The sequence below is a fragment of the Oryctolagus cuniculus genome, chromosome 3 (genome assembly GCF_964237555.1).
Source record: "Oryctolagus cuniculus chromosome 3, mOryCun1.1, whole genome shotgun sequence".
Classification (NCBI taxonomy): domain Eukaryota; kingdom Metazoa; phylum Chordata; class Mammalia; order Lagomorpha; family Leporidae; genus Oryctolagus; species Oryctolagus cuniculus.
This window is the reverse complement of record NC_091434.1, coordinates 69,310,420-69,333,070: the sequence shown is the minus strand read 5'-3', so window position 1 is coordinate 69,333,070 and position 22,651 is coordinate 69,310,420. Positions and strand designations below refer to the sequence as shown.

Here is a 22,651-nt window from a genome sequence, read left to right as displayed (position 1 = left end):
ACATGTATGCTCAATTAATTTTGATAAAAGCACCAAAGTGAAGGCTGGTGCTGTGGCATAGCAGGTAAAGCTGCCACCTGCAACACCAACACCAGCATTCCTTACAGGTGCCAGTTCGTGTCAACTGCTCCACTTCCAATCCAATCCACTCCCTGCTAATGGACCTGGGAAAGCAGCCGAAGAGGGACTTGGGCCCTCGTACCCAAGTGGGAGATCTAGATGAAGCTCCTGGCCCACTGTAGCCATCCGGGGGAGTCTTCCAGCAAATGGAAGATATCACTCTTTCTCTGCCTCTCCCTCTCTGTAACTCTGCCTTTCAGATAAATACATCTTAAAAAGAAAAAAAAAAAAAGCACCACAGCAATTCACTGGAACAAAGAATAGTCTTTTCAAGAAATAGTGGGCCGGCACTGCGGCTCAATAGGCTAATCCTCCGCCTAGCGGCGCCAGCACACCAGGTTCTAGTCCCAGTCGGGGCGCCGGATTCTGTCCCGGTTGCCCCTCTTCCAGGCCAGCTCTCTGCTGTGGCCCGGGAGTGCAGTGGAGGATGGCCCAAGTGCTTGGGCCCTGCACCCTGTGGGAGACTAGGAGAAGCACCTGGCTCCTGCCTTCGGATCAGTGCGGTGTGCTGGCCGCAGCGTGCCGGCAGCAGTGACCATTGGAGGGTGAACCAATGGAAAAGGAAGACCTTTCTCTCTTTCTCTCTCTCTCTCTCTCTCACTGTCCACTCTGCCTGTTAAAAAAAAAAAAAAAAAGTGGTGGGCATTTGGCTCAGTGGTCAAGATGCCAACTGGAATGCCCACATTCCATACTAGAAGACCTGGGTTCAAGTTCTGGCTCCACTTCCAATTCCAGCTTCCTGCTAATGTGTACATAGGAGGCAGCAGTGACAGCTCAGTAGCTGGGTCTCTGCCACCCAAGTAGGAGACCTGGATTGAGTTCTTGGCTCCTAGTCATTTGGGAAGTAAACCAACAGAAGGGGCAGGGGGATTTCTGAATAAATACATAACTCAAGGGGCTGGAGTGGGTTAGAGCCCTGGCCTATAGCACCAGCATCCCATAAAGGTACCAGTTTGAATCCCAGCTGCTCCACTTCCAGTCCAGCTTCCTTCTAATGTGAACTAGTGGATTGAAGACCTCTCTCTCTCTCTCTCTCTCCCTCTCTCTGTAACTCTTTCAAATAAATAAAAGAAATCTTAAATAAAAAAAAATATTGAAAGCTTTGGATATCTACATGCAAAAAATGAATTTTGCTCCTTAATACCACGTACAAAAATCAACTCAAATGGATCATAAATCTAAGAGCTAAAACAAAAACTTTTCAAGAAAATCTTCATGACCTTAATGTAATTAAAGATGATACCAAAAGCATGATGAATAAGACAAAAACTGAACTTAATAAAACTTTGAAACATTTATGCTTCTAAAGACACTATTAAGGGGCCAGCACTGTGGCACAGTCAGTTAATACTCTACCTGCAGCGCCGGCATCCCATATGGGCACTGGTTCTAGTCCTACCTGCTCTTCTTCCAATCCAGCTCTCTGCTATGATCTGAGAACGCAGTGGAAGATGGCCCAAGTGCTGGGCCCCTGCACCTGGCTCCTGGCTTCCGATCCGTGCAGCTCTGGCCATTGTGGCCATTTGGGGAGTGAACCAATGGATGGAAGACCTCTCTCTCTTTCTCTACCCCTCACTGTCTGTAACTCTACCTCTCAAATAAATAAATAAAATCTTTTTTAAAAAGACACTATTAAGAAAACAGACTGGGAGAAAAAATTGTGAATCTGATGTATGACCGACACCCGGCATGTATACAGAACTCTTAGAACTCAGTAGTAAGACAAGGTCCAACTAAAAAATAGGTAAAAGAACCACAAATATCTCTAAGCACGTGAAAAGATACTCGTTTTACCTACTTATACTTTTCTATAGGTTTCAAAGTTTTTAAAAGTAAATGGTGGTGGTGGGGAACAGACTCAATCATGCTCCTGCACACTAGAAATGACATTTTAAAAATGATATTTTTATGATAGCATTCAAATATATGATGTGCCTAGGAATGAATATATATACAATCTTTTTGTATAATTTTTGATAATTATGTTATTGAGACATTAAAATGACTTAAATAAATAGAGATATATCATGCTAATAGATTGGAAGTTTCACTATAGTGATATACATTCTCCTAAAATGGCTTACAAATTTATTGCAACTCTGATCAAAATTTTAGTGTGTTTGGTTTGTTTACTTTTATGGTGGAATTTAATAAGCTATTTCTAATTTGTATGTGGAATATCAAAGAATGAAGAAACTCTTGAAAAATAACAAGGTGAGGGCCGGCGCTGTGGCGCATCCGGTTAACGCCCTGGCCTGAATCGCCAGCATCCCATATGGGCGCCAGTTCTAGTCTTGGCTGCTCCTCTTCCAGTCCGGCTCTCTGCTGTGGCCTGGGATAGCAGTGGAGGATGGCCCAGGTCCTTGGGCCCCTACACCCACATGGGAGACCCGGAGGAGGCTCCTGGCTCCTAGCTCCTGATCGGCGCAGCTCCAGCCGTTGTGGCCATCTGGGGAGTGAACCAGCAGATGAAGGACCTCTCTCTGTCTCTACATCTCTCTGTAACTCTTTCAAATAAATGAAATAAATCTTTAAAAAACAAAAGAAAGAAAAATAACACGGTGAAAAGATTTGCTACATTATATATCAAAACATTTTTTGAAGTATAGATTATTGAAGAGAATATATATTGGCACAGGAAAAGACCAATATAACAAAATAAAGAGGCCAAAAGTAGGTCCATAAACATAACGTCAGTTAACACAACAAAGTATTCAAACCAACAGGGAAAGGAAGGTCTTTTCAATGAACAGTGCTGGCATTAATAGTCTAGCCATATAAAGAAGCAAAAACAATTACCTTGTACTATATGCCAAAGATAGATTCAAATGGGATGTAACCTAAAATATAAGAAGCAAAACTATTTTAAACATCTGACAGGAAAATGTTAATGATTTTTTTGTCCTAGGGAATAAATATTTTAAAAAATTAAGCTAACCAAAGGAGAAATACCAATGTATCTGAACAATTTTAAATGTTAATATGTCAAAAACATTGGGGAGGCCGGCGCCGCGGCTCACTAGGCTAATCCTCCGCCTAGCGGCGCCGGCACACCGGGTTCTAGTCCCGGTCGGGGCGCCGGATTCTGTCCCGGTTGCCCTTCTTCCAGGCCAGCCCTCTGCTGTGGCCAGGGAGTGCAGTGGAGGATGGCCCAGGTGCTTGGGCCCTGCACCCCATGGGAGACCAGGAAAAGCACCTGGCTCCTGGCTCCTGCCATCGGATCAGCGCGGTGCGCCGGCCGCAGCGCGCCGGCTGCGGCGGCCATTGGAGGGTGAACCAACGGCAAAGGAAGACCTTTCTCTCTGTCTCTCTCTCTCACTGTCCACTCTGCCTGTCAAAAATAAAAAAAAAAAAATTAAAAAAAAAAAAAAAAACATTGGGGAAGAGGGCATAAAATGGTAAAAGATTCTGCAACACAAAGTAGTATAGAATTCTCTGGAAAACAAATTTTTAAAATGGGCCAAGGTTTTAGCACATTACTGCATTCACCAAAGATGAAACCAAAATTGTCAATAAATTATGAAAGGTTCAGTCTCATTTGATACTGTCCTGTGCTAATTAAAACCACAATGAGGGGGCCAGCACTGTGGCTCACTTGGTTAATCCTCTGCCTGTGGCCCCAGCATCCCATATGGGTGCTGGGTTCTAGTCCCAGTTCTCTTCTAGTCCAGCTCTCTGCTGTGGCCCGGCAGGGCAGTGGAGGATGGCCAAGGTCCTTGGGCGCCTGCACCCACATGGGAGACCACGAGGAAGCAAGCACCTGGCTCCTGGCTTCGGATTGGCGCAGTGCCGGCCGTAGCAGCCTTTTAGGGGGTGAACCAAAGGAAGGAAGACCTTTCTCTCTGTCTCTCTCTCTAACTCTGTTAAATTTAAAACACACACACACTCACAATGAGATATCATTACATACCTACCAGACTGATAGAAACTGAAAAGCCAACACATCCTGGGGGGATGTTAAGTCAGTGTAAGAATCTTTGTAGAACACTTTGACATGATCTAGTGAAGCTGAATATATAAATCCTTTGACTCTATGATTCCACTCTGATGCACTAACCTTTTAAAGATGCATACTCCAGAATATATGTTTAAAATATCCATAGCACTATTTGCAATATCTCCAAACTGGGAAAAAATCAAATGTTCATCAAGAATAAAATGGAAAATAAATAATATACAATAGAATCAACAAAGTATACCTACACATAATAATTGTATGGATAGATTTTACAAATAGAATGTCTAGCAAAAGAAGTTTCGAAAGTATATAATTTATTCTGATTCATATTATTTCAAAATCAGCAGCTAACTATAGTGTTTTTGGATTATAGAAATAGATATGCATTTATAGATAAATATATTTATTAAAAGTATAAAGAAAAGCAAATGAAGAGTAGGGATGGCATCAAAGTGTAGCAAGGGCATTGTGGGAAGACATATGGAAAACTTGTGGGGTGCTAAAAATGATCGAACTTGTGGGAACTGAAAATGATCTATATCTTGGCCAAGTGGCCTCACATGGATGTGTACTTTAAGATTATTTGTCTAAAAATATGTGTGTGTGTGTGCCATGTGCATGTCTGTGTATACATGGAAACTTCCAAGGATTATTTCACAAAGTATGTGGAAAAATGGAATTAAAAGTTTATTTCAGGGCAAAAAATTTTGAAATTCATACATAATTTTCAAAGTATATGTTTTCTATGAGCTTTTTGAAGATTCCTTGTATATGTTTCATGTATATTCCATAATAAGAAAATGTACTAATGGCCAGTATATAAGAAATTCAACACCTCTAGTAGTTAGGAAAGGGAAAATTAAAATAATAGTGATCACCTGCCATGATTTGCCTAAAAATATAAAAGAATGATAATATCCATTTTTCCTTGGGTTGAAAAACAAATAGACATTCTCCTATGCTGACTGTAAGAAGGCAAATAAGTAAAGCATTTTTGAGGAACACTGTAGTAATAAGTATAAAAATTTAATACTCAGATCTTGTGACTTTCAATTCCAATTTTAAATACTATATCTATTCTAGTGAAACACTACTAGCACATACACTCAAAATATTCATTCAAAGATATTTACCGTCCACTACAGCACTGTTTGCAATAGTGAGAGGGAAAATGAGTAAGTGTCAAGGGAATATTAATGAAAAGTATCTTAACCCATACAATGAAATATTATGCAGCTATTAAAAAGAAGATAAATATTTATGATCCAACATGGAAAGATCCCAAAGACATATTGAGTGAACAACAGCAGTCACAGAATAACAAATACATAATATAATCATAGTTTTAAAAATATATACTCATATGTTTATATAGATTTATAAGAAAGAGACTATAAATTTATATTCTAACCTGTTAGCAGAGATAACCTCTGGGTAAGAAGTGGTAGAGGGCAAAAAAAAGAGTAAAGAGGGTATTTTCATATCTCTATACACATACATATTATATGAGCATTTTGTATTTTTAACAAGCAGTAACAGCAAACCAAGTGTATTGTTCCTTGTTCCATTCTAATGAGACCAATCTAACACACTTCGAAATAACTTGCTTTCAAGGTTAATTCCTTTGTACGTGGAGGGTCTTGAGAGAGCTTATAATTGTGGTTACAGGGCTGTCAGTCATCAGCTGATGAATGCTATGTAAGATACTAAGTGACTTGGTCCATCTCCAGGCTTGTCCCTTGAAAATATTTGCATACATTCTCATGTCCTGGCTCAATGGCAATAGCAATAATGTTTCCCCAAAGCACTTTGCTAAAGTAAATAAATTCTGATGGTACACATCAAATCACATCCATAGCAAAGTGTAGACATGGCTGTCAAGATGCATGTTTAGATCCAAATTACTAATAACACCCTTGGTGAGTGACTTTTGGAATAAGTAGTATGCATTTGGACTCTTAAGTAAGGACCTAGATCCCACTAAATAACCAGATAGCGGTTTTCTTCTCTTTCTTTTTCCTTCCCCTGACCACGCTAGCCCTTTCCCAACCAAATTGTCCATTTCTTATAAAGGTGGGAGACAGAACAAACCAAATCATGAGTTGCTTGAAACCAACAGTGAATCAGAACAAAAAACACTACCAGTATATTCACGAAGGAAAATCCAACCACATGGCATATATTTTGGTGTGCAGTTTATTTTTGTTTGGAATCATGTCCATATGAAGGAAAATTGCCAAAGTATCCTCTATTCTTTCGAAAGCTTGGCTTCTGCCTTGCAAAACTAAGCCAGTAATGCAGGAGACATCCCTATTTCCATATGCACACTGACAGGAGAGGAGCTGTCTAGGAAATGCTTTCTGACTGATGAACAGAGGAGGATCTACATACACGTTACAAATGGAAACACATCAGCACCCGCATAATCATTAGCCTGGTCCTCTGCTGTCCACTGGCATGCACGCATCATCTTTCCAAAGTATCACCTATTCAGCAGCATCAGCACTAGGTCTCGCTATGCCTTGTATCAGCAAATGCCTTCTTCTAGAATGGAAGACAAACTGGGAATTAAATACACCTGATATTGATGCTTTATTTTCATAAATCACCAATAAGAGAATGAATTTAATTTTAATACATTTATTCTCATGTGATTCTTAATAAAACACTTTCAAAACATTCTGTACATTTCAAGCCACTCAGAACTGCATTACATTTCTATAAATGTGATTTTTTGGGATGAGGTGCCAAGATGTCTCTGTACAAAGATGTACAATATGTACAGTCACTGTAAGTGCAAGCTGTGCAAAGCAGAGTCTAGAACACTAATTCATGCCAAGGCTTAGAAAAACATTCAACACATAAGACTAAAGCTTGAAACTGCGTTGTGGTTTTCTGCCCCTGGGCAATGGTTACTTTATAAACAAATATATGTATATGTCATATAGAAAGAGTAGTCTGACTGCTCAGCTCAGTCAGCACCATGCAGCTGACTGGATACATTACAGGGCTGCGCTCCTATGTCTCTCTTCAGGGCGCCATTTTGCCACACTCAATGGTCATCTCATCACTGAGCTGCCTTTGACTGAACCACAGCAACAGGAGACTTAAACTTGGGGAGATAAAGGCCAAACTTGTTTTCAATGCCAGCAAAAGTGGCTGTGGCGAGTCTGTATCCACCGATGTGATCAGGATTGGCAGGGGGAAGGTCTGCGATACGTGACTTAGGTGTTGGTTCCGAGCCAGAGGGTTTGCTGTTGACAGGAAAAAGTCAACAGTTAGTGTGCTTGAGACTGATGAGGTTGGTTTACAACTGAACGTTCTCAGTTTGACCCACGTGCCACAAAGAAGAATGTGTGTCTCAACCATTTCCATGTCATCTACACTGCATTAGGCGTGATTTATAGCTGCTCTGAAAATAACACATTCACATAATCTACTTAGATGAGAAATGGCCTCAATTTCAACGCTCCTATATCTACATAAGTAGATCCATAGAAATAATATCAGAAAAAAATATCCTTAGTATGAACAATCCTTGGGAAATCAGATTATGGATGATTTTTCTTTTATACTTTACTCTTTTCCAAACATTCTGCACTAAATATATATTGAGTTAATCATAAACATACATATTTTCAAACTTTCATATATTTTCATAAGTGTATACTTTCCTTTTAAATGTAGACTCTTATAGGTTACCACTCTAAAACTGTATAAAGAGAAATAGATTTAGCTCTTACAGAATGTAAAAGCACAGAAAAGCCTGATGCTTAACATCTCTCCACTGGAAGTGTAAGACTGATCTTACTCTCTTTGTCTAGGTCCCTTTACTCCTTGGTACAACAGCTAATTCCTTACCTGGCCTTTCAGCAGGAAAGGGGTACAAAGGTTATGAGGGAAGGGTTCTGAAATGCGATAGTTTTCTGCTTTAGCTGATAAACTTGCTTTGGGTATAACTTTCCCCACCCAGCAAAATCAACAAATAATCCCTCTTCTCCCCACCACATACTTCAAGTGCTAAGCTTCAGACAGAACAATGTTTTGGTCTATTCCCCTCTAATGGTTATCTCCATGGGACAAAACTTGTCTAAGAACCTACTGAGGTTTCCTGCAATAAGTTAGCTCTAAGAACAACTCTACCTATCTAACCATAAATTACTGTGAATAATGAAATATCAGAGTTGCAAAAGGGTTTGGGCCTTTCAAAGACAATTCACAAAAGTGTTACTAGTACACATTTACACTGCTTCTGGCAAAAAGGCTACATAATAAAATCCACATGATGAGGACCTAATTTCATGAAGCTCAGTATTTACTTACACTAAAAAAGACAATTTTTCCTGCAGTATTTTCATCCATTGCCTCTTTAAGATTTTCCCAAACAACTACTTAATACTATGTATGATTGGTCTTTGTTGAGGTCTTGTTCTCCTAATACTGAAGCTTCTTAAGCCTACTGTTTTAAATGCATTGGTCTTGAAGGGGTCTATCTTACTGGCTTTCTAAGAATTCTAAAAATGTTTTGATAGACCAAACATTTTGATGGTTTTGGTGATTTCTTTGTAGAAGAACTGAACAGCTGTACTTACAAGCCTCCAAAATCAATGTAAAACCACCGCTGGAGAAGTTCATAGGTGACCAAAGTAACACCAAACTGGGGAGAGGATCGAAACACTCGAGCTGAAAAAGAGGGGAGGGCATGGCACAGACTTAAAACCAGGGTGACCATGGCAAAGACAGGCACTGAGAAACAGGGGAGCAGGACACAAATGCTAGCCAGCCATTCCGCGTGGCCCCAGCCCCTACCTGCAGTCCCTTTCCAAAATGCCGAGGGCCCTTCTTCCCGGAGTATCTTCCTGAAACAGTCAATGACACCACTGTAGGTTGTCTGACCAGCGCGGGCAGCCACTTGCAGTCTTGTCTTGATGACATCCGCAGGGGTCACCAGAGAAGCAGCAGGCACCCCTTTCAGGAGAAAGCCACATTTAATTCATCCAAGTACTTTTAAAGGACAGAAAAACTACTAACATTGAACAACACAATCTGCAACTTTAACCACTTAAGGGGAACTCAGAGCCACTTAAACAGAAGTCTGGACACTAACAGAAAAAAAAAAAATCTAGAGGCCTGTTAGCTGCTTCAGATTGTTAGGGCCAAACTGCTTTAGTGTTTTTTTCTGAATTAAGACCATTACTCGTGCCGGCGCCGCGGCTCACTAGGCTAATCCTCTGCCTGCGGCACCGGCACACAGGGTTCTAGTCCTGGTCGGGGCGCCGGATTCTGTCCCGGTTGCCCCTCTTCCAGGCTAGCTCTCTGCTGTGTCCAGGGAGTGCAGTGGAGGATGGCCCAAGTGTTTTGGCCCTGTACCCCATGGGAGACCAGGAGAAGCACCTGGCTCCTGCCATCGGATCAGCGTGGTACGCCCGCTGCAGCGCACCAGCCGCGGCGGCCATTGGAGGGTGAACCAACGGCAAAGGAAGACCTTTCTCTCTCTCTCTCACTGTCCACTCTGCCTGTCAAAAAATAAAAAAATTTTAAAAAAAAGACCATTACTCTACACTGCTTGATACAAAAGACCTGTGAGAGGGAAAAAATGCAGCAATATTAATAGGATAATTTCCAAATGTTCCCTTTTGGTTTCCATTATTTTACCTCCTTTTTTGCTGTCCTAAGAAAGATTCAAGACTTTTCATGTATAATAAATAAGAGAATAATGTTAATTTAATGAGCTGCTAAATATATCTGACACCAAACTGGGTAAGTTGTACTGATTCTTGTCAGCCCTATTGTGAGAAGTGAGTATCAATACTCACAGCCATGCACCTGTTGGGAGGGCTAACTCAAGAGTGTGACTCATTTCACACACGCTTACATGACAGAAGTCATTACAACTGAAGCGAGAGGAGGCCAGGCAGCCAGGTAAGGAACTACAGGGGAGCTGCAGGATGGCCCTCCCATCTGTCCCCTTCCCATCCGTCCCAGAGCTGGAGTTCCCTGGGGTCAGGTGGAGACTGATCAGCAGTGGGACAGAGAAGATGGATTTTACAACCACACCTTTTACTTATAGACAAAACAGGGAACTAAGGAGCACCATAACCTCCCTCGGGGGAAGAAATTCAATTTGGCTTTAATATCATTATATCATCACTAGGCAGATGGAGTTAGCGGGCCTTGTGGGGGGCTCTGTTAGATAGCAATGCAAATTCTGCACCCTCTTCAGATGAAACTAGGTAAATTGCCTGCCTTGGTAGGCAGGAGGCTGAATGTACTCAGTGCCTGCCAGCAAAGCTTTACTGGTAAAAATTAGAGAAATTCATCTCTCATTCTGAAAACTGACATCAAATGTCTGTGGGCGAGAAGTTGGTGCTGACTTGGAAAATATTTACTTGGTTCTGTCAACCAACAGCAAATGCTTGCCCATGATCAGACTGTCTTTCCTGGCTGCTCTTTGCTACTGACTGAAAAGCACAGGAGAAAGCCTATGGGGAAATGTTGGCCCCATTTAAATCCAGGAGACAGGTGAATACCAAAAAAGCAGCTGGACAAACTCATTCTCCTGGCTTTTGAACAGGCATCTGACTGAAATTACAAATGTCTGAAGACAAGGGACTTGCTGGATCCCAAGAGGGGCTCAAAGCTCCTACAGAAGTTTTTAAATCATCACAAGCCATTGCCTGTTACCACAGGCAAGAGCAACAACACGGTCCATCCCAACATTCTTGGAACCAAGGTCTTCCACCACACACCAAGCATATCACACTTTGGGACACACTCAGGCTGGCTGTTTAGCCAGGGACACCAGAAGAGAATGAGCCCAATAGTGACAGCCACACAGGTGGTCAAAGCCACACTGAGTTCTACAATGGCTTCTTGGTGGCTATATGGAGAGCAGATACACACCCTTTCCTTCTTCTATCATTTCTCTGTGTTGGTACCCCTTCTATTCCAAGTCAGCTCCTTCATCACTCAAGAGTAAGGCTACACCTGAGAGACCAGAAGGAAGCATCGTAGTACCCTCCTGCATTTGTTAGGCTCCTCTTTGAGATGGAATTCCTTTTATGCTTAATTAAGTATCTTAAAGTTTTCATCCATTCCAATGACATTTATTGAGCTCCTATTATTAGGGAAGGTGATCGTGGAAACTCCTGTCCACAAGAACCTCTCCGCTGACACACAGCACAGAACTTACACAAATAATCCTGAAGAAAAGGCAAAGTATTAAGGGTCAGAGTTCAGGGTGGTCTGTTAAGGGGTAACTGTTTTTCAGTTTAATGAAAGTGATGGCAGGAAGAACAGGAACAGCTTCATGAAGAAAACTCAATTTTGAGTCAAATCATGTAGATTCCTATATATAAAGTAAGGGCATGCTAGAGCTATGCATAGCTTGAGGTAGAACAAAACAACTGATTTGATGAAGAACTTTTTCACCTTAATGCTTAGCTTGGCTGCACCCAAGGTTTCAGGGGCACAGGAGGCTAAGAAACACATTAATGATGAAAGCCCAATTTAGATGGGCAGATCTAATTTGGCTCAGAGTTGCTAAGCTGCATTAAGCTGTTTATCCACATTATGCAAATGTAATTAACTCTCATCAGAATTATAGCACGTCCCACAAAGGAGAAAAAGCGATATTTAAATGAAGTCAGATACAAACAATAACCCTTCCAGAAATAAAAGGGAAAAGTATACAGAGATTCTGTATGGCTTAAAAAGGATGAGAAAAGGATTCTTTTGGTTCCAAACAATTCGGTAGTTACCTGCCATGGCTCCAGCTGCAAGGAGATTTAAGCCTCCCACATGTCCATTTTCATCAGCCAGAAGTAGTTTGCAATGAGCATAAACAGGGAAATAGATTGCAGAAAAGGGAATGTCTCGGAGGAAACACGCTTTGGCACCCTATCAAACAGGGAGGAAATAGTTTAAAACAGTGAGTAAACAAGGTCTGAATGCCTCCCCAGGACTGGAGGGCTATCAGTGACAAGGCTGAGGTGGCCCTCGACCAGCATTAGAAGGAATGTGGGCCGGCGCCGCGGCTCACTAGGCTAATCCTCTGCCTGCGGCACCGGCACACAGGGTTCTAGTCCTGGTCGGGGCGCCGGATTCTGTCCCGGTTGCCCCTCTTCCAGGCCAGCTCTCTGCTGTGGCCAGGGAGTGCAGTGGAGGATGGCCCAAGTCCTTGGGCCCTGCACGCCATGGGAGACCAGGATAAGTACCTGGCTCCTGCCATCGGATCAGCGTGGTGTGCCGGCTGCAGCGTGCCGGCCGCGGCGGCCATTGGAGGGTGAACCAATGGCAAAGAAAGACCTTTCTCTCTGTCTCTCTCTCATTGTCCACTCTGCCTGTTTAAAAAAAAAAAAAGGAATGTGGAAGGTAAATGGCGATGAGGGGAGTCTAGCACAGCACAGGGAACTACACATGGCTCAAAGCTGAAAAACAGGACTATTTTGATGAGTAGTAATTTTCTGGAATTTCTAGTATAGATTCAAATAAATTTATTAATTTATCTTTTCTTGTGGTAAGAACATATGTACTTAACCAATTTTTAAGTGTGTAGCATATTAACTTTAAGCACAGTGCTGCACAGCAGAGCTCCATAATTTAACACTGCATGATGAAACTTTATATCTACCGAACTATACATACATATATGTGTATATGTATTTTAAGGATAATAAAAATTCAGTTCTCAAATTTGAGGCTGACTGTTATTCATAGCTTTGGCAGCAGCTATGAATGGAAGGGTCTAGGCTTAGAATCCCAAGATTAATAGTTTAATTCTTAGGCAACTAGTAAAAATAGTTAGAAAAACTAACAAAGTGGGATGGGCATTGTGGCACAGCAAGTTAAGCTGCCACTTGGGATGTCCACATCCTGTATCCAGGGGCCTTGGATCAAACCCCGCCTCTGCTTCAATCTAGCTTCTTGATAATGTGCCTGGAAGGCAGCAGATGATGGCTCCAAGTAGTTGAGTTCCTGCTACCCACATGGGAGACTTGATTGGTGTTCCAGGCTACTGACTTCGGCCTGGCCCATCCCATTGTGGTGGAATGAACCAGTGGGTGAAAGGTCTCTCCCTCTCTGTCTCTGTCATTCTGCCCTTCAAATAAATAAATACTTAAAAAAAAAAAAAAAAAAACTAACAATTTGCCAATTCAATTTACATCAGCTTATAGTCTTCACAGTGCCAGGTTAGAAGCTACTGGCAGTGCTGAAGGAAGATAACTATTATAGGGAAGAAAAAAAGAAACAGCAACTCTTTCCTCTTTATTTCCCATAACAGAGAATTGGGGGGATTCCAGACAAAACATCCTAGCAGAAGGTTTCCATGGGAGTAAAAAACACCCAAGAACAGCCTGTCCTGGTAATGAAGGTCACAACGAACACATCCCTCAGCTGTGTCAGTAACCCATGTAACTACCCAGGGCTTTACCTAGCTAGGCAAATTCTGCACCTTGGCACTTGTTTCCCTATTGGCTGTTTTGAAAAGACAATCTCAAACTTTTTTTTTTTTTTTACTCTAAGGAGTCGCTAAAGGATAATACAGAGAGAAACAATCTTCATAAATCCAGCTCTCCATGGGAATACCAAAAAGGATGGAAATTAGGGGTGGGCCAGGAAAGCAAAAGTATGTACAAAATTCTCTCAGATTGTCTCAAGGTCTCCAGAGAGCCCTGTAGCTGTGTGATTCTAATCTAGAGAATTTCTAATTTCTAATTTGCAGCCACAAAAGCAAATTTACACATTTCTGCATGATGGATCTATAAATAAATCAGATGCTGTGGAAACACAGTTGCCCACAGCGGCGAAATTTACCCATTCTCTCTTATACCAGGGGAAGGAATGGGAAGAAATACTCTTCCTTGTTTAAGAAAAATAATAGCTTCTGCTCCATTACATCTGATCTGTAATGATGGGAGTAAGTATACCTGCAGAGAAGAAATCTGGTGACTGGCATTTTGCTAAAGTACAGTATGCTATGTTGTTGTTGTTGTTGTTTTTAATGGAATTCATTATTGACAAATCCTACCACTTAACTTCTTAAAGACCTGAATCCTACCAAACTCTACTACTGTTTTACTGTGGTCAAATTATTAAGACAAAGAGAAGCTCCTACTGTGAAGATAACAATAGCAGAAATAACTCAGACTCAAAATAAACATAAAAGTATTTTGAAGTCCTTAACTGGTTCAAAGAGAACACCAGCGAAACTTCTCCCAAAGCCCCATCAAATGAAAGGCTGTGAGCCTGCAGCCAGCAGGTCTGCAGTGCTGGCCTCCCTGCTGGCAGCTTCATAAAAGCCTGAAGATGGCCACAGGAGAGCATCCTTGTGTATCCCACTGCCTCTAATAGAAGAGTCTCGATTTGTTCTTTTTGTTTGATTTTTCTACTCCACAGACTACCCTGCTGGACAAGATTGCTTTTCAACCTGGGGATGGGGCGTGAGGCGGGGAGGCTGATCTCTGCATTCTTTCACATTTATATTGAGTACATTACAACCCAGCTACTACCATACCTGAGGTATCTACCCACCTTATACAGACCAAAAAGTCCCAAGTCCCGGAGTACATTCAAGGCACTGACTCTGGGTCCCGTGGTGATCTCTCCGGCTACCTGCAGGCGAATCTTCACTATCTCCAGTGGGTTAGTAAAGATGACCTGAGAGCCTCCAGCCTGCAAGCAAGGGAGAAGAGACAGAGGTAATTCCCACATCCGAGATGGACTGCCCATGTAAATAAGCAAAAAGAAAAGCCTCCGCAGTTTACTACCTTTCATACTTTTAAAAGAGATTTTATTTATTTATTTGAGAGGCAGAATTATAGACAGAGGGAGAGACAGAGAGAAAGGTCTTCCATTGGCTGGTTCACTCCTAAATGGCTGCAATGGCCAGAGCTGGGCCAATTCAAAGCCAGGAGCTTCTTCTGGGTCTCCCATGTGGGTGCAGGGGCCCAAGTACTCGGGTCATCTTCCACTGCTTTCCCAGACCATTAGCAGAGAGTTGGATCAGAAGTGGAACAACTGGGATTTGAACCGGTGCCCATATGGGATGCCAACGACACAGGCAGAGGCTTAGCCTACTATGCCACAGTGCCAGCACCTAGTTTACTACCTTTTTACCTCTCTCTTTTTCTTGGGATGAGAGTGGGATGGGTTTGGCTGATGATGGGACATTCAAGGTGCTGGCCCCAAACTCTGTCTCAAGCCAGTCTACCTCTGGGTTTGTTTCTATTTGAAATGTCAAGATTGGTTATCAGACCAGTCTTTCCAGGACCACACCAGCCACGTTCAAAACAGCAAAAGTAAGAAACCCATTTGGCAAGCAAAAGTGAAGCCAGATGTGGCAGTGGGGTACTCCACAATGAAAGGAAAGAGATGGTAACAGATTGGTATCTTTTACACACTGGAGCTCAAATTCAGATCCTCAACTATTTTTTCACTCTCTTGTTGCCTTGGATTGTAGAGCAATTAACATTACACAGACCCCATTAGGGTGCCTTATGGCAGACTCCTCAGGTTCAGATTCTGTGCAAAACTCTGAGACAGAGCCATAGCCACAATCATATAAAAGGAGAGCATTTAGAAAGACAAATTTCAGTATCATTTCAAGATAAAACCAGAAAACTCTTCAAGGCAGAGCTGAGAAATGGAACATCTAGTTACTAAGAGTATAGCACCCTTAGATCAAAGCCACTGTCTAGTGGTGAGTGACAGAGATTTAAATTTGGATAATGAGAGTGTATCTGCATCTGAAATCTGTTAACAGATTAGTAGAGGGGAAAAAAAAGAATGTTTAACAAAACCACTACCAACTCCTTTCCTTGGTTTTTGGAAGAAAGGAAAAAAAATATGTATGTAACCATGAATATAAAAATAAAGTACATAAAAATATCTTTTCCTTCCATGAAGTGAAAAAAACTCATTTGTACATCTTAATCTCTTTTGATTTTTTTTTTACTTTTTAAAAAATTTTATTTAAGTTATACAAGTTTCATGTATTTCATATATGCAGATTTAGGAACATAGTGATACTTCCCACCCTATCCTCCCTCCCTACATCTTCATCTTAAACTGTAGTTGTTTACATGAACCATAACCATGTTGATATTATCATATTATAAAATAATTGCAATGCACATCACATGTGATATGAAATATGTGCCTCGTTCGAGCCTCCAACTCCTCCACATATGTAGGAGAGACTACAAGCCAGACTCAAGACAACCCGTGTGCAGCTGCAGTGCTGTTACCTTCATTCACTCACATTCCTGCTCATTTATCTAAAACCCACGGCCCCTCCAGATCCCCCTCCTGAGGGGCAGCGATACGGCTCAGCCCATTTTCCTAACTGCCCTTGGGCTGTAAACTCCCCAGCTACTCCTGTTCCAATCCTGACCCCTGACTCCTTTCAACATCCCCACTTGCCAACACTGACACTGGATTCCTTTCCTCCTCAAGGGCAGCTTTATTGTTCTGGAGTCCCCGGAGCCCTAATCCCCTTTTTGTCCACCTAGCAGGGAGGTGCAGCAATTTGCCTTCTCTCCCTCTTGGTTTCCTATGACTCCCCAACTCGACACAATCCAGACCACTGACACACAGGTCCCCCAACGACTTACTGACCCAATTTTACATGTTGATTTGCCTGTATTTCTCTCTTTTAATCTATTGCACTGCAGGCAGAAGGAAGCATTTCAATGTTTCAATCTAAGCAAACAATACTTTCAAAAGGATTGCTGGGTGAAAAATTATGTTAAAATGATAATCCAAGTAATTGCTCCTGTAGCTAAAGACCAAACCAATTCAAAAAAGTTTACTACTTCCCTAAAATCTCTTGTTTAAATAATGATTGCAAAGACTATCTTTGAGAAAATACGCTTTATATTCTAAGCTAAAGCAGATTTAAAAAAAAAAAAAAAGGAAGAAGAATAGCACTGCAAATTTTGATTATAATCCTCCAAACTTGCTACACCAGATACTGTCAGCCCCTGGGTGCCAAGTGTTAAATGTGGACATTACGTTTAAATAAATACAAAGTTCTTTCATGTTTTTAATCATTAGTGAATGGTAACACCCTACAGAGCAGGAATACGCCAATCTGCATACCCCTAGCATACCCCACAGTTCCCTCTTCCCCTGCCATCTCTCATGGAAATAATTGCCAGTTTATTGTGATCTGTACTTCTTTAACATTTCTCCAATTTTCTTAATGAGTATACAAGGAACAAGTTTTCTACTATAAAGGTACAATTAAGAAAAGGAAATGACTACATTTTAAAACATCTACATACTGACTGTTATATGCTTTGAAGATTAGTTACCTAGCACACACACTAAATCCCAACAATGTATTGGACGTAAATATAAACTAAAGTGCTGTGCATTTATAAATTACATAATCTGACAAGTGAGCATGCAAATCATTAAACAATGACATTAGAGCAAGGCATACATGTATCCGTTTCACACCTACATACTCTACTGTGTTCAAGAGGGAAACTTCTAATAATTATATAGTTTGTATGTGCTTTAAAAATTAGTATATAGGGGCCGACACTGTGGCACAATGGGTTAACGCCCTGGCCTGAAGCATGGGCATCCCACATGGGCACCGGTTCGAGACCCGGCTGCTCCACTTCTGATCCAGCTCTCTGCTATAGCCTAGGAAAGCAGTGGAAGATGGCCCGAGTCCTTGGGCCCCTGCACCTGTGTGAGAGACCCAGAAGAAGTTCCTGGCTCCTGGCTTCAGATCGGCGCAGCTCTGGCCATGGCGGCCATTGCGGCCAATTGGGGAGTGAACCAGCAGATGGAAGACCTCTCTCTCTCTCTCTCTGCCTCTCATCTTTCTGTGACTTTCAAATAAATAAATGCATCTTTAAAAAAATTAGTATATAATCGTAAAACCTTATGATGGGCCTAGGAACATGTAGGCAAATACTATCCAAAAATTATTTGAAATACTATCCTTTATCTTATCTTTAGAAAAGATAAAGGTTGCTAGTTAATTTGTCTCAAACTTTGGGTGTTTATAACAGAGAAAAACACTTTATTAAATATTAAATACTAATATTAAATATTAAAATACTTTATTAAATATTGAGGTTAACCACTACCTACCCCATACACATTGGGCTGGTGTCAAGAGGAGGAGGGATACTATCTGAAATTAGTTCAGTTACACTGCTAAGAAATCTAGCAGCCTAGAAAGGAGGATTATGATGTTACCACACTCTGTGCCTGAGTGTCTCCCTTCTGAAAAACAATCACAGGGAAATGCCCAAGAAGAGAACAGTTAAGCAGCAACAATTGTATGCTTTTAATCAAGTAGTATGAGTAGGCAATAAAGTTATTCCAAAGGATATAAACAAAACATAAAATATAAATATTCATTGCATATTTAATCACAATATGTCAAAATTTACCCAAGTTTATCAAAATGGTTTAAAGATTAAAACATTGATTTTTCTCCTGTAAAGAGAAACTTGAGTAGCTGGGGAAAAGAACTTTCATAGTATACCTCAGGCACTTTTTTTTTTTTTTTTTTTTTTTTTTTTTTTTTTTTTTTTGACAGGCAGAGTGGACAGTGAGAGAGAGAGACAGAGAGAGAAAGGTCTTCCTTTTGCCGTTGGATCACCCTCCAATGGCCGCTGCTGCAGCCGGCGCACCGCGCTGATCCGATGGCAGGAGCCAGGATCCAGGTGCTTTTCCTGGTCTCCCATGGGGTGCAGGGCCCAAGCACCTGGGCCATCCTCCACTGCACTCCCTGGCCATAGCAGAGAGCTGGCCTGGAAGAGGGGCAACCGGGACAGAATCCGGCGCCCCAACCGGGACTAGAACCCGGTGTGCCGGCGCCGCAAGGTGGAGGATTAGCCTATTGAGCCACGGCGCCGGCTCCTCAGGCACTTTTTTAAACGCACAGTCTTATCAATGTAGTACTACTCACCAACAAGAAATGAGAAGTAGAACAGGTCTAAGAAACAATGGCTTCCCTGTAGACCAGGTTCTCTCTCACACATTTTCTCCTGGGGTAAATTTGGTAATTTATAGACTTTAAACACATTTTCTAACTAGTTGGCACTAGGTTATCTGCTGATCTAAAACTTTAAAAAAGCTTAACTACCTACATATGAGGGTAGTTAATAAAGTGCATGGAAAAATAGAATCAAAAGATGTCTATTTTGGTTCCAAAAAAATCTTTTTTTTTCATAGTTGGAGAAAACATTTTATTGTAATAAAATACATCACTGAACACTGGATATTTTAATTGCACATTTTAGTGGCATTAAATATTTTTGCATTACACAGCAACCATCATATTCCATCTACAGAATTTTTTTAATTATCCACAAGTAAAACTTTGAATGCATTAAAAGCTAATTCCATGTTTCCCTCCATTACAGACCCTGTGATCACTTCTCTACTCTCTTTCTTGAATGTATCTACTCTAGAAACTCTAAGTGGAGTCATACAATAATTGTACCTTACTACCAGTCACTTCTAGTAGTATTATATCTTCAAGTTTCATCCCTTGTTCTGGTACATGTAAAACTTATAATATAATTCTTCAATTCCAAGTATATTTCATTGTATGTTGCTCTCATTTGAACATAACTTTGGTGTTAATCCCCCCTTGTGAGGCATTAAGGCGGGAAAATTAATCTGAGTGTGGTGTTTAGAGGTGGGACTTTTGGGATGGGATTAGGATTAGAGGAGATCATCATTATCTTTTTATGGAAAGTTGGGTTGCTTCTATCTTTGGTTATTGTGAATAATGTTGATTTGAGCGTGTGTGCACAAATATCTGTTCTTTTTAAAATCTTATTTAAGGTATACAAATTTCATGTATTTCATATACACAGATTCAGGAAAATAGTGATGTTGCCACCTTACCAAAAAAATTTTGAGATCCATGCCTATCTTCTTCATAACACACATCTTTCCTGAACTTTTGTTAAGACCTCTCATATGTGTAAACATGTTTAAAAACTAATCAAATACAGCTAGATCTGAAATAACAGATACTAAGATACATAAAACCTTAAATTAAGCCACAACGATGCACAGCTACAAACATCTAAAAAGACACTGCCTAACTTGATATCTTGTGACTTCTGCTGCTGATGCTTACATCTGATAACATGCCATTGCAGACCATACCACTGGTAAATATTTTCATTTATCAAGCCACCAAAATTAGCTTCTAACCCATCCAACTGATAAATTTCCCTATCAAATATGCTACTTATTTTTTTAAGAGAGACATAAGTACTAATATTAACACAGATAAATGCTTTTATTTCTTAGAATTAAGTTCTCATTTCTTGGTTCTAGAACTAGATTAAAAAGATACATACAAGGCAATAGATCTCAGGTTGAATGAGGGTTCCGCACACATAACAGAAATGGAAAGACATAAAAATTTCCATTTAATCTTACATAATTTATGTTTAATGAAAAACTAACCAACTAAAGCAAATGTCAGTAGAGAAAGAATGTACTACTAAGATGTCAACACACCCCCAAATGCCAGAGGCTGAGCAGTTGTATATAGGATTAGGACTGTTCAACCTTCTGCCCTCACAATCCCACCCCAAGGGCAAGGCCCAGAAAGACTTGGGGATGGGTCCTGCTTGTTGTAAGTCCATTGTTTATTTCTTTGATCTGTTTTCTCCTATAGTTTGGAACTATTTCTCTCCAGCCACAAAATGTGCAATATGAGCAACTCATTATAAAATCTTCCCTTACAGAGATTGATAAAAATCTTAACCTCAATTTGTTAAAGGCTCACCAGCAGATGTGTAAAATATGTGAATTTGAAATAACTAAACAAACTAATGAAAGTCACAGAATTATTTGTCATCAGGACTGCCTCAAAGGAGTAGGAACAATGACTCTTACACACCACCCCTCAAACACTTTTAGCTACTTTCATAAAGCAATGGGAAATGCAGTGGTTCTTTCTAAAACAGTCTAGGACAGTAATAGTTTAAAAGTAATGAACTGCACTACACTCATCATGGAGGGTAGCGATGCTATAGAACAATATATACTCCTAAACAGGGAGAGGGATGGTACTGTCTGAATGCTGATGTTCCCTCAAATTTCACAAGTTAGAACTTAATACCCAATTATGACAGTATTAAAGAGTGGTGCTTTGAGGGGAGGTGATAAGGATTCCGCTCTCTCAAATAGCATTAATGTCTTTACAAAAGAGGCTGAAGGAGCTGCCTTGTCCACATAAGGCATAGCAGCAAGACATCATGTTGGAAGCAAAGAAAAAGTCCTTACTAGATGTGAGTCTGCTAGTGCTGGCTGTTGTAATCATTCAGGGAACGAACCAGCAGATGGAAGATCTCTCTCTCTCTGTAACTTTCAAATAAATAAATAATCTTTTTAAAAATAAATTAAAAAATTGATGCAAAACAAGGAGGACTCTCTGAAAATATTATGTTAAGCTGAAGTCAGCCAGAAAAGAATGCATTTTGTATATTCTATATGAAATCTAAGAACAAACACAACTTTTGACAAAATCAGAAACATGACTGCCTAGGGGAAGGGTTAACTGTAAAAGAAGCAGGAATGACTTTTTTGGGGTGAAACGATCTTTATCTGATCTTGAGTGGTATGATAGTTGTAAAAACCCACTGAGCAGAACACCTAAAATCTGTTCCTTTCCTTAATGTTAATGATACCCACATGAAAAACCAAATACATATATATACTCATGTAATTTTGAACAGAAAAAAAGGAAGGCAAGAAGAGAGAGGAGAGAAAAGGGAGGGAAGGAGGGAGGGGGGAGAGAGAGGAAGAGAGAGAGGAAGATAGAGAGAGGGGGAGGGAGAAAGCAAAAGCATTACAGAGTGAAAAGGGATCATCCAGATTTACTGTGATGCAGGGAGAGGCCTTGACTTGATTCCTCAGAAGACAAGGAGTTAGTCCTAAAAATCATCAACTCAGGTTCACATGAAAATTCCAGCATACATTAGCTGTGTGATTTGGAGTGAACTAGCTTTTCTGAGCTTCTGTTTCTGATCTACCTTTTCCAAAGGGGGTGACTATAATGCATAATGAAGCATTCTGAAAACTCATAAAGGTGTTAATCTTTCCTACAACAGATATTATAACAAAACATTCAATTATATTTTTGTCTTATATGGACATACAACATACATGTTTATGATTTTATATATATATTTTTGAAGTTCCCTCATATATATTCAGGGGGACTGGAATTAAAATATGTTTATTTTGGTGCTAAAAACTTCTAAAAATCCATTCATGAGGAAGGTTTTTCAAAAGTTTGTGGAAACATAAATATTGAAAAAACTATACATGGATTTCAAAATTATTTTTTTAAAAGATTTTATTTTATTTATTTGAAAGACAGAGTTGCAGAGAGAGGCAGAGACAGAGAGAGAGAGGTCTTCCATCCACTGGTTCACTCCCTAGATGGCTACAACGGCCAGAGCTGCACCAATCTGAAGCCAGGAGCCAGGAGCTTCCTCTGGGTCTCCCACACAGGTGCAGGGGCCCAAGGAGTTGGGCCATCTTCCACTGCTTTCCCAGGCCATAGCAGAG

General features: G+C 40.7%; 1 protein-coding gene across 7 annotated transcripts in view; it reads right to left on the bottom strand.

The window, feature by feature from the left end:
- Positions 1-6,702: 6,702 nt before the first annotated feature.
- Positions 6,703-22,651, bottom strand: part of SLC25A12 (solute carrier family 25 member 12) — a 123,894-nt gene continuing 107,945 nt past the window's right edge. For all 7 annotated transcript variants that reach the window (XM_070070695.1, XM_070070693.1, XM_070070697.1 and 4 more), the window contains 5 exons: positions 14,612-14,752; positions 11,839-11,977; positions 8,888-9,046; positions 8,671-8,761; positions 6,703-7,332 (listed from right to left, as the gene is read on the bottom strand). In XM_070070695.1, the coding sequence (XP_069926796.1) occupies positions 7,146-7,332; positions 8,671-8,761; positions 8,888-9,046; positions 11,839-11,977; positions 14,612-14,752 (717 nt within the window). In that variant the 3' untranslated portion in view covers positions 6,703-7,145. The remainder of the gene's footprint in view (positions 7,333-8,670; positions 8,762-8,887; positions 9,047-11,838; positions 11,978-14,611; positions 14,753-22,651) is intronic.